The 11,798-nt window shown below is 43.9% G+C and overlaps 4 protein-coding genes across 9 annotated transcripts; 2 read left to right on the top strand and 2 right to left on the bottom strand.

The window, feature by feature from the left end:
- Positions 1-338: 338 nt before the first annotated feature.
- LOC115766022 (translationally-controlled tumor protein homolog) lies at positions 339-1,592 on the top strand. The gene has a single exon (XM_030709793.1). The coding sequence runs from the start codon at positions 542-544 to the stop codon at positions 1,058-1,060; it is 519 nt and encodes a 172-aa protein (XP_030565653.1). The 5' UTR covers positions 339-541; the 3' UTR covers positions 1,061-1,592.
- Positions 1,593-2,484: 892 nt separating this feature from the next.
- Positions 2,485-4,755, bottom strand: LOC115766021 (zinc transporter 7). 4 transcript variants are annotated; one of them, XM_030709790.1, is made up of 4 exons: positions 4,416-4,755; positions 4,149-4,361; positions 3,642-4,073; positions 2,485-3,586 (listed from the first exon to the last, which is right to left on the bottom strand). In XM_030709790.1, exons 2-4 carry the CDS (start codon positions 4,327-4,329, stop codon positions 3,087-3,089), a joined length of 1,113 nt encoding a protein of 370 aa, XP_030565650.1. In that variant the 5' UTR covers positions 4,330-4,361; positions 4,416-4,755; the 3' UTR covers positions 2,485-3,086. The 4 variants fall into 4 exon arrangements, with proteins under 4 accessions (XP_030565650.1, XP_030565649.1, XP_030565648.1 ...); XM_030709789.1 differs by having other exon boundaries at positions 4,420-4,755; XM_030709788.1 differs by having other exon boundaries at positions 4,424-4,755.
- A 352-nt stretch (positions 4,756-5,107) lies between these two features.
- LOC115766064 (40S ribosomal protein S25) lies at positions 5,108-5,961 on the bottom strand. The gene is made up of 3 exons (XM_030709864.1): positions 5,944-5,961; positions 5,380-5,656; positions 5,108-5,312 (listed from the first exon to the last, which is right to left on the bottom strand). The coding sequence occupies exons 1-3, from the start codon at positions 5,944-5,946 to the stop codon at positions 5,239-5,241; spliced, it is 354 nt and encodes a 117-aa protein (XP_030565724.1). The 5' UTR covers positions 5,947-5,961; the 3' UTR covers positions 5,108-5,238.
- Positions 5,962-5,974: 13 nt separating this feature from the next.
- Positions 5,975-10,855, top strand: LOC115766063 (mucin-19). 3 transcript variants are annotated; one of them, XM_030709861.1, is made up of 5 exons: positions 5,975-6,124; positions 6,192-6,329; positions 6,387-6,581; positions 6,642-7,047; positions 7,120-10,855. In XM_030709861.1, the coding sequence occupies exons 2-5, from the start codon at positions 6,247-6,249 to the stop codon at positions 10,519-10,521; spliced, it is 4,086 nt and encodes a 1,361-aa protein (XP_030565721.1). In that variant the 5' UTR covers positions 5,975-6,124; positions 6,192-6,246; the 3' UTR covers positions 10,522-10,855. The 3 variants fall into 3 exon arrangements, with proteins under 3 accessions (XP_030565721.1, XP_030565722.1, XP_030565720.1); XM_030709862.1 differs by having other exon boundaries at positions 6,046-6,329; positions 6,390-6,581; XM_030709860.1 differs by having other exon boundaries at positions 6,046-6,329.
- Positions 10,856-11,798: the final 943 nt, after the last annotated feature.

Below are 11,798 nucleotides of genomic sequence, written 5' to 3'. Positions count from 1 at the left end.
AAACCCGTTAATTGTTTAGTTTAGGTGCCGCGAATAAAAAAGAAGCAATAGAGTTGGGTTTTGGCAATCGGTTGATTTTAACATACACCTGAAAAGGTTTAATCGGTAGTTAAGAATATGAATATGCTCATTATGTAGAGAAATATTTCCACAACTATCGCTCATCTCGAAGAATTTACTCGTTTGGTACTGTCAGGCAAGTTTTATTTCCTAATTATTTAATTTTTTATGCAGCATATCCAACTACATATATTTAGAAAGTATCGTGACTCATTTGAACATTTTTTGTTTGCGTGAACTGTATTAAATAGGAGTACCGAACTAAACAATTCAATTTAAATATTTTCCGATAGAGAATATTAGTGTTCACTGTTATTAACAGAGGAGAAAAATTTTAAGTTAACATAATTCGCCATTTTTTTTTTCTCGTTCCTTCTTTTTCTGTTGCAGCGCGTGGCAGTTGTGGTCCCGGTTCGGTGCATTGTTAATTGCAATATTGCAAGATATTTTAGCTCGCATCTATTAAAAAACAAACGCCAAAATGAAAATCTACAAGGATATCATTACCGGTGACGAGATGTTCGCAGACACCTACAAAATGAAGCTGGTCGACGAGGTTATCTACGAAGTCTATGGAAAATTAGTCAGCCGCTCCCAGGGTGATATTGCTATCGAGGGTTTTAACCCATCTGCCGAAGAACAGGACGAGGGCACAGACGCCTGTGTTGAAACTGGTGTCGATGTGGTTTTGAATCATCGTCTGCAGGAATCCTTCGCCTTTGGAGACAAGAAATCCTATACTCTCTACCTGAAGGATTACATGAAGAAGGTGCTAGAAAAGCTACAGGAGAAGTCACCTGACCAGGTCGATGTGTTCAAGACCAACATGAACAAAGCCATGAAAGACATTCTGGGCCGTTTCAAGGAACTGCAATTCTTCACGGGCGAGTCCATGGACGTCGATGGCATGGTAGCCATGTGTGAATATCGTGATATCAATGGCGAGAGCGTTCCAGTGTTTATGTTCTTCAAGCATGGTCTTGATGAGGAGAAGTGCTAAGATCATACTTCGCCTCTGTGTATGTCTCGACTTGCTGACTTGCGGCAACAGTAACAATAAGCATCGCCTAATGCAGGAACAACAGCAAAGCCACCACTGTACATACACACACCCAAATATGCAGACAGACAGCAGACACACATACTCACGCATAACTATTACATATTTCTAACGGATTTTATTAGTTACAGTTTTTTCTAATTTTTGGCAACAGTTCGACAAAATTTATGTTTATGTTTAGACAAGGTCCAAATTTTCAATTTGATTTCGTAATATTATTTAGTATCAATGAATATAACTGTTAATTGTATGAGCAAAATTTGTAGTTGTAGCATGAGGCGAACCGGGAAGAATAAGAAAAAGTCCACCAGGAGCCACACTCACAAAGTAGCTAAAAATAACTAAATTATGGTAAAACTATTGTAATTGAAAACAGCGTAATTTAATATTTTTATAGCAACAACGCAATTTTGTATGCTTTCGTTAACGTTTTGAATACGGATTGTCAAAAGAACATGATATTCTGAAAAAACAAAAGTAAAAACATTTGTATGTAATAAAAAAAAAACAACATTAAACGGAAACCATATACACAAACTGCAATTTCAAATGATGTTTATTGTCACAACCTTTTTTCCCAGATGCTTCAGGTAGGCGCAATTGAGATATTGCAGCTGCCGACTTACGAAGGTTTGCTTTCACCGGTATTTTTTTTTTTGCTGAGTCTCCCCTTGAGCCATGACTCAGCCAAGGTCTGGAGATTTTTGACAAGCGAAATGTTATTGACCTTTGACAATTATACATACGAATGGTTGTCGACAATTTTTGTCATGCGCAATACACGCATGTACGTCAATCCTTCTCTTTTGGCATTTATGCACCACTGTGAATAAAATTGTCCTACATTTTGTACGGTTTGTTGCATTCAATATAACCTCAATCAGCTGTATACCGTTTGTCTGCAATATATAAACCTATTTAAGCAGATTTTTGTGAATGTGTGTATAAGTGTGCACTGTCTTCCGAGGTGTCGCCTATCGCTACCAAGCACACATTCGCACTCGCAAATAGAATTTTTACATGCGCACGTGTATAACTGTTGATCGCGTGTACGCTTGTGTACAGTATGCGCTGCCTATGAACCACTTTATAAGGCATAGGTCTGAACACGGGCAAAGGAAATTCAAATAAGGGACGGTAACGCTTTTGAATGTCAATTTGATAATTTGGGAGCCTTGGCATTCAATTGCAAGAAAAATGAATTAAATCATTTTGTTTATAAATATAACAACAAAAAGTGGATCCTACCAGATTATAGCCCTAAAGATAACAAATTTATTAAATGAAATTCCAGAGCCCAATATCCAAAATACTTTCTGTTTGCATTTTGGGTATTTCAAAAATAATAATGAATATACCATTAATTTTGTGTGTATAAAAACGCTATTAACAAATTCTATTTTATTTCGTTTAGATTTTGATGCAGTAAAAACTGGCTCTTGCAAGCGTATCCATTTAAATAATGGAACTTGGAAAAATGTATGTGTTTTCAGTCAAATTTCATTAAATGTTTATAGTATGTGGGTTTGTTTCTGGGTTTGATCTTTCGAATTTAAAAAGAAGAAGACTAATTAATTGCATATACTATTTTGAATGCATAAGTTTGGGACTTATATATTACAATTATACTAAGTTTATATATAAACAGCAGTTGCTGCATTGTTGCACTACGTTCACTTTGTTTTGCTTCTGATAATATTGGAATGAGTCGATTTAACAAGTTACAAAAATAAATTAACAAAGTTTCCGAAATAACTCGTACAACTTTCGTTTACACTTTACAGCTCTGGGTTGTTTGTTTTTGTTTTTATAGCGCACTCAAACTAAGAAACTAAAATTTAGGTAAAAAAGCACATAATTATCATCGTACTACAATACATACACACACAACACACGCTGCTCAATATACATAGTAATCATACATATATATGTATATATAGATAATAGACAGGTGGAGCGCCGCTCATCACACATAGTCGAGCTGTATATATATTTGTTTCACGCCCACCGCCTCAAAGATCATGCGCGTATGCGTTACCACATACGTGGGATCGACATTCTTCGACACTTCCAGCTTGATGGCACCCACATATACATCCGAGCAGAGCGTCCAAAAGTGCGGCTCCTGCACCGAATAGACGCCGGCCAGGCCGGTCACCTTTTGATAGCACTGCAGCAGGGAACGATCCAAGGCCGAGGGCTGGCGCTGCATCAATATCAGTATAGACTCTTTAATCAAACTAAGCACGCTGAGCGCAATTAGTAACGCTATGAATATGGAGCAAATGGGATCCGCTATCATCCAGCCAAACATTTGCATGAGCACAGCCGATATAATGACACCCACCGAGCCCAGTGTATCGGCGAGTATGTGAAGAAAGACGCCACGCATGATCTGGGAGTTGCTGCCACTGCCAAGATCATGCGAGTGCCCGTGGCTGCCGTGATCATGCGAGTGCCCGTGACCTGTAACCAGCAGGAAAATATGAACTTTGTTAACATGGTGCCAACTTCAACTTACCATTGTCCAAGGAGATGGCCTGATGATTTTGATTGTTGTGATCGTTGTGGCTGTGGGAATGACCATGACTGGAGCCACCGTGGGAGTGTCCATGTCCGCCGCCGCCGCCGCCACCGTGCGAGTGTCCATGACCGCCATGATTAAAGGCATAAATGCCTACGAGGTTCACGAGCAGGCCCAACACAGATACTACAAATAAACGCTCGTGTTTAACCTCTGGCGGCTCTATTAGGCGCTCCACTCCCTCGGAGAGTATGAAGAAAGCAATAAAGAGCAGAAACAAGCTGTTCACAAAACCCGCGAGCACCTCAGCGCGCACATAGCCATAGGAGAACTTATCATTGGCCTTCCATTTCGTAATGACAGAGGCAGCAAGGCCAGCTAACAGACCCGTGCAGTCGAAGAACATGTGGAAAGAGTCCGAGATCAAACCTGGAGATAAGTAAATTTAAGTTAGTGTTTCTGATTTGGATAAGATAATGTGCACATGCTGTGTGCTAAGCTCACCCAAGCTGTTTGTCAAGATGCCATAGAAGAGCTCGACGAAGGCGAAACTCAGATTGAGCAGCAGAAATAGAAACAAATTGCGCGAATTGCGATCGGAGAAGATGAGGCGCTTCCAGCTGTTCAGTTTCTCCTTCAGGCGATAGCCAAAGTTGCTGCGATCCTTGTGCGTTAACGGTATCATTGTAGCGGCAAATGTCAATAACGTGCGTTGGCCTAAAAAACCGAAACAATAAAAAAATGGCACACATTCTACTTGTTATCACACACATACGCACACACACTAAGTTTTTGTAGTAATTGTTTGCATACGTGGTATTATCGTTGGGCTAAGCTCTGGCCCCACTCCAGCTGGCTCTGTTGCTAAACGCTTAAAGAATTTCTCTGCAGCGTCGGCGGAAACTTTTCGTGCAAATGACCCGCACGTACCGCTTCCTGCTACGTTAACGTGCCGCACGGACGGTCGCTTAGTTACACAGGTGTTTGCGGAGCCGTTTTTGTTTTTGGTTTTTTGTATTGTCTTATTGAGAACTTGCAATTTAATTCATTTTCTTTAAATCAGTCGAAAAATACAACCTGCAACCAATCTGCCGTGTTGTCATTGAATGTATGTGAATGTTACCCAGTAAACATTCGTTACGTTATAACGGCGATAGGGTTGCACAACAAACAAAAACGACATTCACACAAAACTATCGAGCGTGACTAGCAAGCAAATTGCTTCAACATCAATAGTTTTTAATAGTTCATAATTTTAATTTTTTATATATTTCCCTTCGTTTTCTAGTTGTAATTTTTTTTTTGCTTGAAAAGACAATTGCATTAGAAAAGTCAACAAGCAGATCGTGTCACGGACACATACCCAATTCTAGTCGGAACATCTGTGCCATTTGCAACAATACACAAAATTGGATGTATTGTAAATTACAATAACAAAAAATAAATAAAATGTGACACCCATGTTCCTTACATCAAAAAGCAAGTTTATTCAACATTCTACTACACACAGCAGAGCCTTGGTACTTTTCATACAAATCAATTGCAGTATTGTAAATGAAGGTGCGACTCTGTAGATGTGCGGTAAAACAAAAATTTACGCCTCATCACCCTTGGTGGCACGTGTGTAGATGACCTGGGAATGATGTTGCACGACCTGCTTAATCAGACCTAAAAAAAAACATGAAATAGATTAAAAACATTGCTTTGCTTGGAGTTCAGAGTGCGGTTAACTTACCCTTCTCGCGCAGCTCAATCAGAGCACGCTTGGCCAAAGAGCCGCGGATCTTCAAGCGCTCAGAGACAACCGAGGGGGTGATCAGCTTGTAGGCGGGCACTTCCTTGTACAATTTCTCGTAGGTGGCCTTATCGAACAGCACTTGATTGTTCAGCTTATCCCTGACTTTGCCTTTGGACCACTTCTTCTTCTTAGCCTTGCCGCCACCGGAGCCCTCCTTCTTCTTTTGTGTCTTTTGCGGCTGCTTGGCCGACGACTTTGCGTCCTTCTTAGGCGGCTGTTAAGAATGAGAAGCAGGAAAATTGCCAGTTAATATTTAATTTCATTAATTCGAAATGTTTTGGAATGCACATATGATTGTAGACGTTCGCTTTCGAGGTTATGGCGCTCTCATGTTTGTTTGCTGCACGCACACCGCATTAACAATTTTAACTTAACACATGTAAATGCTTTTATAGCGCAACACTTTGGCAGCGGTTGTTTACTGTATATCCGTCACTCCAGGGCCATTTCCACATCGAAAACCATTTATTTTTCGCAAAAAACTATAGCAGCCGAACTCACCATCGTGAAAACCCAATGCAGAAAGATGGAGGACGGAAACTGACAGAGTTACCATGCATTAGTAAGATTAGCAGAGTTGCATGTTGGTTGTATCGCAACTTGACGCTATTGCCTATCGATAGCCGATACTACGGCGGCAACCCATTTGGCTTGCTCGGCGTGTGTCTTGTCATTTCACCTGGTAATTTAATAAAGTTTTTTCTCACACATTTGTGACTCTCGAATTTGTCAAAAGTACTTATATTTAGCAGATAAAACCTAAAACACACTGCACTGTACGAAGTATTTCAAACAAATAAAACAATGGAGCGTCGCTATAGTTTGAGCAATTCGCCGCGTTTATCAAAACCCATGGCGGATTCCACATGGATTGATGGCATGCCTGCGTAAGTAGCTTCAATGTAATACTTTTATATTCATTAAAGTACTATTTAATTTATTAGCAGACAGCGAACGGCGGCGCAGCAGCTTCACACAAATTTAGGGTCCAGGGAGCGCAGTAATTCGAGCGTTTGTTTAAGTAACAGCTACACAAATGGCTCACCGCAGCACAGAAGCCTGCATCAGCTATCAAGAACATCTACGAGCGTATCCAAAATGACTCGCCAAAGGCTAAATCTCAGCCAGTTGGATCCCAAGTGAGTAACTATGGTTAAATGTCTGAAATTGAATATAAATATTATTAATCCCGCACATAGAACCTTTGCGGACGTGCATAGCAGCGGCCTAGCCTCGCGCATTGTTGAATACCAGCGGGAGAGTGGCCGTGGCTTGCAGCGCAGCATATCCTTTAACAATGTTTACAATCCGTTTACACAGCCGCGACGGTCCAGCATTGCAGTCTCACCACTCTGCCATAAACCCAGCCTGCCGTCGGTGTCCATGACACGCATAGCGCCGCCCGAGCGCAGCTTTTACTGTGGCAACACATTGCCCAGCCTTTTACGTTCCAATTCGCTGCTGGGCGTGGAGAAGATCAGCGATCAGTTGTCGCGCGAAAATCGCCCAATAATGCATCCGCCGCCGTTGCAGCACGAAAGCGAACCTACGCGTAGCGTCTTGGAGGAGCTGAAGGAAATTTCGCGCAAGCGCATCAACAGCGGCGTAAGTCAAAGTCTATCCATTGCAGGCTCTGGTGGCAATTGCTTTGGCTTAACTAACAAGAACTGTTTGCAGGAAATTCAACCCAACGAATATAATAGCAAAAAGAGCTGCAATCGCATGGCTGATTACGTGGATCATCATCATCATCATCAACAGCAGCAGCATCCCCAGCAGCATCACCAGCAGCATCATCATCATCAGTTGTCCATGTTGCAGCCACAGTCTGGTTTTAAGCGGCAACGTGAACTGACCGTTTCGGTGCCTCTACGTTTGCATCATCCGCCTATAGCGCTGCCACAGCATCAGCATCCACATCAGGCTTTACACATGCAGGCGCATCATTTTCCCGCCAGCGTGTCGCCACAGCAGTCACCGGAACAGCTGGCCAAGCGTCGCAATTGTAGCTATAGCAATGACATTGCCAGCTCCCTTAGCTCTAGCAAGCTACACAGTAACAAGCGCAAGTTGTACGACATGCGCGCAACCAGCAACACGTCCACAAACAATGCGAATGCCAGTAGTGGCAGCAACAGCAGCAGCTCTTCGGAAACTTCGCCGCGCCAACAGGCGGCCAAAATACAGCGCAACCAGCAACCTTCCACAGTTGATTTGCGTCTGGAGCATTTGACTAGGACACAGAGCACGCCCATAACATCGCTGCCGGTGGCACCAGCCCAGCGCACAGTCTCCGCTCCCGTAGTGCAGACCCCGCACGAGCCAGCCAAACCCAAACTGACGCTGTTCAATGCACAACAACGACAACAGCAGCAACAAGAGCAGCAGTTAGAACCAGATCTGGACAGTCCCGATGTGGACGCCAACGAATATGCGGGCATACAGTTTGTCAAGCCCAAGCAACAACATACGCTGGGAGCAAGCAAAAACTCTCATCTGGAGCGCACACAAAAGACCAAACTGGCTTTAATGTTGAGTAGCCTGCGCGGTGAAATCTATCAGGATGAAACGTCTGCGGATGAGGCAGATGCAACGCCTGTGAAGGCAACTGTGGCAGCAGCACCAGCAACAACAACAGCCACAGTAACAGCTGTAACAACAACCACAACAACGACGAAGCCAACAATACTTGCGACGAATGTTCCGGCGTCAACGGCAATAACAACTGCTCCTAAAGCAGCCGAGACAAAAACAGCAGCAGCTGAAACAACGACAACAACAACAGCATCAGCAACAACAACAGAATCAGCAACTGCAACAACTGCAGCAATAAATGCCAGCAACAGCACATTGCCTTTGCTGTCATTTAACAACGCAACACCTAATGTCAGCCAAAACTCAACAAATGTAGGAGTTTCTATTCCTGGCCTTACACTACCGACATCAACAGGCAAACCAATAACAACTGTAGCAGTTACAACAGCAACATCAACACCTTCATTTATGAGTTCAGCTGCAACAACAACAACAGCAACAGCAGCAACTGTTGCGCCTGCTCTGACGTTTGGCAAGTCCGTAACTGCAGAGGCAGGAGCAGCGACTGTGCTGCCGGCTTTTACATTTGGCAAGCCAGCAGCGGCAGCAGCAGTAGCAGAGGGTGCACCAACAACAACAGCAGCAGCGCCAGCAACATCCATGTTTGCCTTTGGCAACCCAGCAATCGCTACAACTGCAAGCAGTGCACCTGCAACGGCAGCAGCACCAGCAGCAACAGTGCTAGCAGCAGCATCATCGGTAGCGGCAGAAGCAGTATCAAGCACACCTATGTTTAGTTTTGGTAAGCCCGCAGCTGCTGCAACATCAAACAGCACGCCATTTGCAATAGCTGCAGCAACAACCACGACCACAACATTCGCAAGCGCTCCAGTATTTAGTTTTGGAAAAGCTGCAACCACTGCGGCAACAACAGAACCTACAGCAGCAGCAGCAACAACAACAACCAGCAAACCATTCACATTTGGCAACAGCAGCAGCAGCAATAATGCTGCAACAGCAACTGTTGCAACAGCTGCGCCTGGTGTCAAGCTTGATAACTGGCCGTCTCAGCCCGTGGAACCGAATGCCCTTAGCAGTACCTTTGGCAATGCTTTCAAGCCAGCTGCAGCAACGGCAGCTGCAGCCACACCAGCAGCAGCAGCAACATCTGCCGAGCCGGCCAAGATGTTTAGTTTTGGCAACAACACAACAACGGCAGCAGCTACGCCAATATTTGGTAGTGCAGCAGCTTCAGCAGCCACGCCAATATTTGGCAGTGGAGCAGCCTCAGCAGCTACGCCAATATTTGGTAGTGCAGCAGCCTCAACAGCTACGCCCGTATTTGGCAGTGCATCAGTAACAACAGCACAGCCAGCTTTCAGTTTTGGCGGTGCAGCAACTGCAGCAGCAGCAACGGAGACAGCATCTGCCCCGTCCGCAGTAAACAGCTCGAATCTATTTGCATTTGGTGGTTCTAACAAGCCCGTGGCAAAAGCAACGCCCTTCACACTGCCCAACAAAGCCAGCAGCAACGGCGGCAGCAGCGTGTTCAGCTTCGGCGGCGGCAACGGTGATGGACCCAAAATAGGAGCAACAGCAACAGCAGCAGGATCAGCGCCAGCGCCTTCAGCAGCGAACAGTTTCAGTTTTAATAGCACAACTGCAACTGGCGCTGCACCTGCAGCGGCCACAAGCACTTTCAGTTTCAATGCAACGGCCAAGCAGACGCCCATATTCGGCAGCAGCAATGCAACAGAATCCAAGCCATTTGCATTTGGGGGCAATGCTGGCGCTCAACAGCAGGATCAGCAGCCACAGCAGACGACACCAGCAACTGCAGCAACAGGAGCACAAACACAGCAGCAGCAACAAGCGGGCGGCTTCTCCTTTGCCGCCGTGGCTCAAAAGAGCGAAAGCACAAATTTATTCAGCTCACCGGCGGCCAGCACTGGCGTTGTTAAGCCTAGTTTTAATTTTGGCGGTAACACAACGCCAGTAACAGCTTCTGCCTCAGCAGCAGCCTCTGCGCCAGCCAACGGCCTTGGTGCATTTGCGGCACCAGCACAACCAGCCAGCAGCACTCCGAATTTGTTTACATTTGGCGGCAATGCTACGACCAATAATGCTCCAACTCCTGGCGGCAATCTTTTTGCCAACGCTGTCGCCGCCGCACAGAATCAGCAGCAACAGGCCAAGCCGGGCGGTTTCTCCTTCAGCACGAACAACAGCAACAGCAGCAATGCTGCTGCCCCAGCAGGCAATGCGAATACACCGTTTGCTTTTGGCGGCATCACGTCCACGCCGCAGAGCAGCAATGTGGCCAAACCATTTACCTTTGGCAATCCAGCAGCATCGAATATCTTTGGAAGCCCATCGGCGGCGCCGGCAGCTACAAATGGCGGGGCCAACAATTTTGGCGGTGCCGCCACACCGACTTCAGCTCCTGGCATACCTGGTACGCCGCAGCAGATAAATCCATTCGCACCGCCCAGCACGCCCGAGAGTCGACCCATACGACGTGCAACGCGACGTCTGAAAAAGTAGTGCTCGAAGAACCTCAATAGACCGTGTTTAAATCTTAGCCTTAATTTATAAAAAAAAAACAACAGGACTCTATATGAACGAATTTAAGCTCTAATCTCCATTTATATTTTAGGTCAACAATTAGTTTTTTTTGAAGAATGTTAACTGAAAATAAAAATGTTCACTAAAGAAATTTGTAAATAAATGCTAAATGCATGCTTAAAGGAGAAGGCTAAAGAATATGATGCTGTTTGCAGGGTATCTGCTAGTCGGACTCTTTTGAACAGCAATCATAATTATATATTGAGACGCATGCATATGTTATAAACGGCACATTTTGTTAAATGCATTAAAACTTACGCTTTTGGAATCGAAATCAGTTACAAGTTTTATTATTCACATTTAATCTTGTGACTAAACTAAAATAATTTCTGAGAGCTCTTAACAACAAAAACGAAACAAACCTCCACCTCGCGGTAATACAGGTAATTATTTTGTAGAAACTTTCCGACAGAACTTCTGGTATTCCGTACCCTTTTGGGCACACAATTATCGTATCTAAAATTTGCCTTGTTCCATGGCTTTGTTTTTATATAGCGGAAACTTTGTACAGAGGTTAAAATTTATAAAGAACAAATCGTTACAGTATCTAACTAAAAAATCGTGAAATTGCATCTTTGGTATATGGTAAGGCAACGGTTTATAGTCGTTCTCGCCGAATATGGCAGATTCTCCGCGTGTCATCCGATTAAAGCTCTCATCCGTAGAGTTCGAGTATATGGAGATAATTTCGATGTCCCGATTTTGCTGTCATAAAAATGTTTGTAGTTTTATAGGTTCCTTAAAAAATTTAATATTACCTTGCTTATTAGAAACAGGAATATCCCTTATACGCTAATCGGAAACAGCATTGTACCGATTAGATAAAGCACAGATGAACCGAATGGTATACATTAATAGCAAGGCAATTTAAATCGTCTGCAGAACGGACATACATAATCGGATACGACTACGTGTACAATAACACGCTTTTATCAGTCAGCATATCTCTGTATATAAAACTGTAGTTATCTTATGTGACGAAGGTGCACGTTAGGACGGGGTTTTGGCAAATTCCGCTAACAAGTGTGAAAAATCCGCGAAAAACGTTTGTATGAAACTTTTTTGATTACCATCCGATTGGCCTCAAACTTATTTTCAAATATTTTTGTTCAAACTCATTTAAGGGATGTTTCACACTTTTCCAAAAATCCATTCCTCCTCGGTGGAAATGGGGATCGAATATTTGGTGGGTGGCG

This window comes from Drosophila novamexicana, unplaced genomic scaffold (genome assembly GCF_003285875.2).
Source record: "Drosophila novamexicana strain 15010-1031.04,08,12 unplaced genomic scaffold, DnovRS2.1 tig00001062-arrow-arrow-pilon, whole genome shotgun sequence".
NCBI classification, from domain to species: domain Eukaryota; kingdom Metazoa; phylum Arthropoda; class Insecta; order Diptera; family Drosophilidae; genus Drosophila; species Drosophila novamexicana.
This window is presented reverse-complemented; position numbering and strand designations above follow the sequence as displayed.

Bases quoted from the DNA above. Each gene is read 5' to 3' on its own strand.
- LOC115766022 (XM_030709793.1), top strand. From the start codon at position 542: ATGAAAATCTACAAGGATATCATTACCGGTGACGAGATGTTCGCAGAC.
- LOC115766021 (XM_030709790.1), bottom strand. From the start codon at position 4,329: ATGATACCGTTAACGCACAAGGATCGCAGCAACTTTGGCTATCGCCTG. The intron at 4,074-4,148 runs GTGAGCTTAGCA...ACTTATCTCCAG, and splicing joins CATCTTGACAAACAGCTTGG to GTTTGATCTCGGACTCTTTC. The intron at 3,587-3,641 runs GTAAGTTGAAGT...TGCTGGTTACAG, and splicing joins GGCCATCTCCTTGGACAATG to GTCACGGGCACTCGCATGAT.
- LOC115766064 (XM_030709864.1), bottom strand. The intron at 5,313-5,379 runs GTAAGTTAACCG...GTTTTTTTTTAG, and splicing joins GATTGAGCTGCGCGAGAAGG to GTCTGATTAAGCAGGTCGTG.
- LOC115766063 (XM_030709861.1), top strand. From the start codon at position 6,247: ATGGAGCGTCGCTATAGTTTGAGCAATTCGCCGCGTTTATCAAAACCC. The intron at 6,582-6,641 runs GTGAGTAACTAT...TCCCGCACATAG, and splicing joins CTCAGCCAGTTGGATCCCAA to AACCTTTGCGGACGTGCATA. The intron at 7,048-7,119 runs GTAAGTCAAAGT...AACTGTTTGCAG, and splicing joins GCAAGCGCATCAACAGCGGC to GAAATTCAACCCAACGAATA.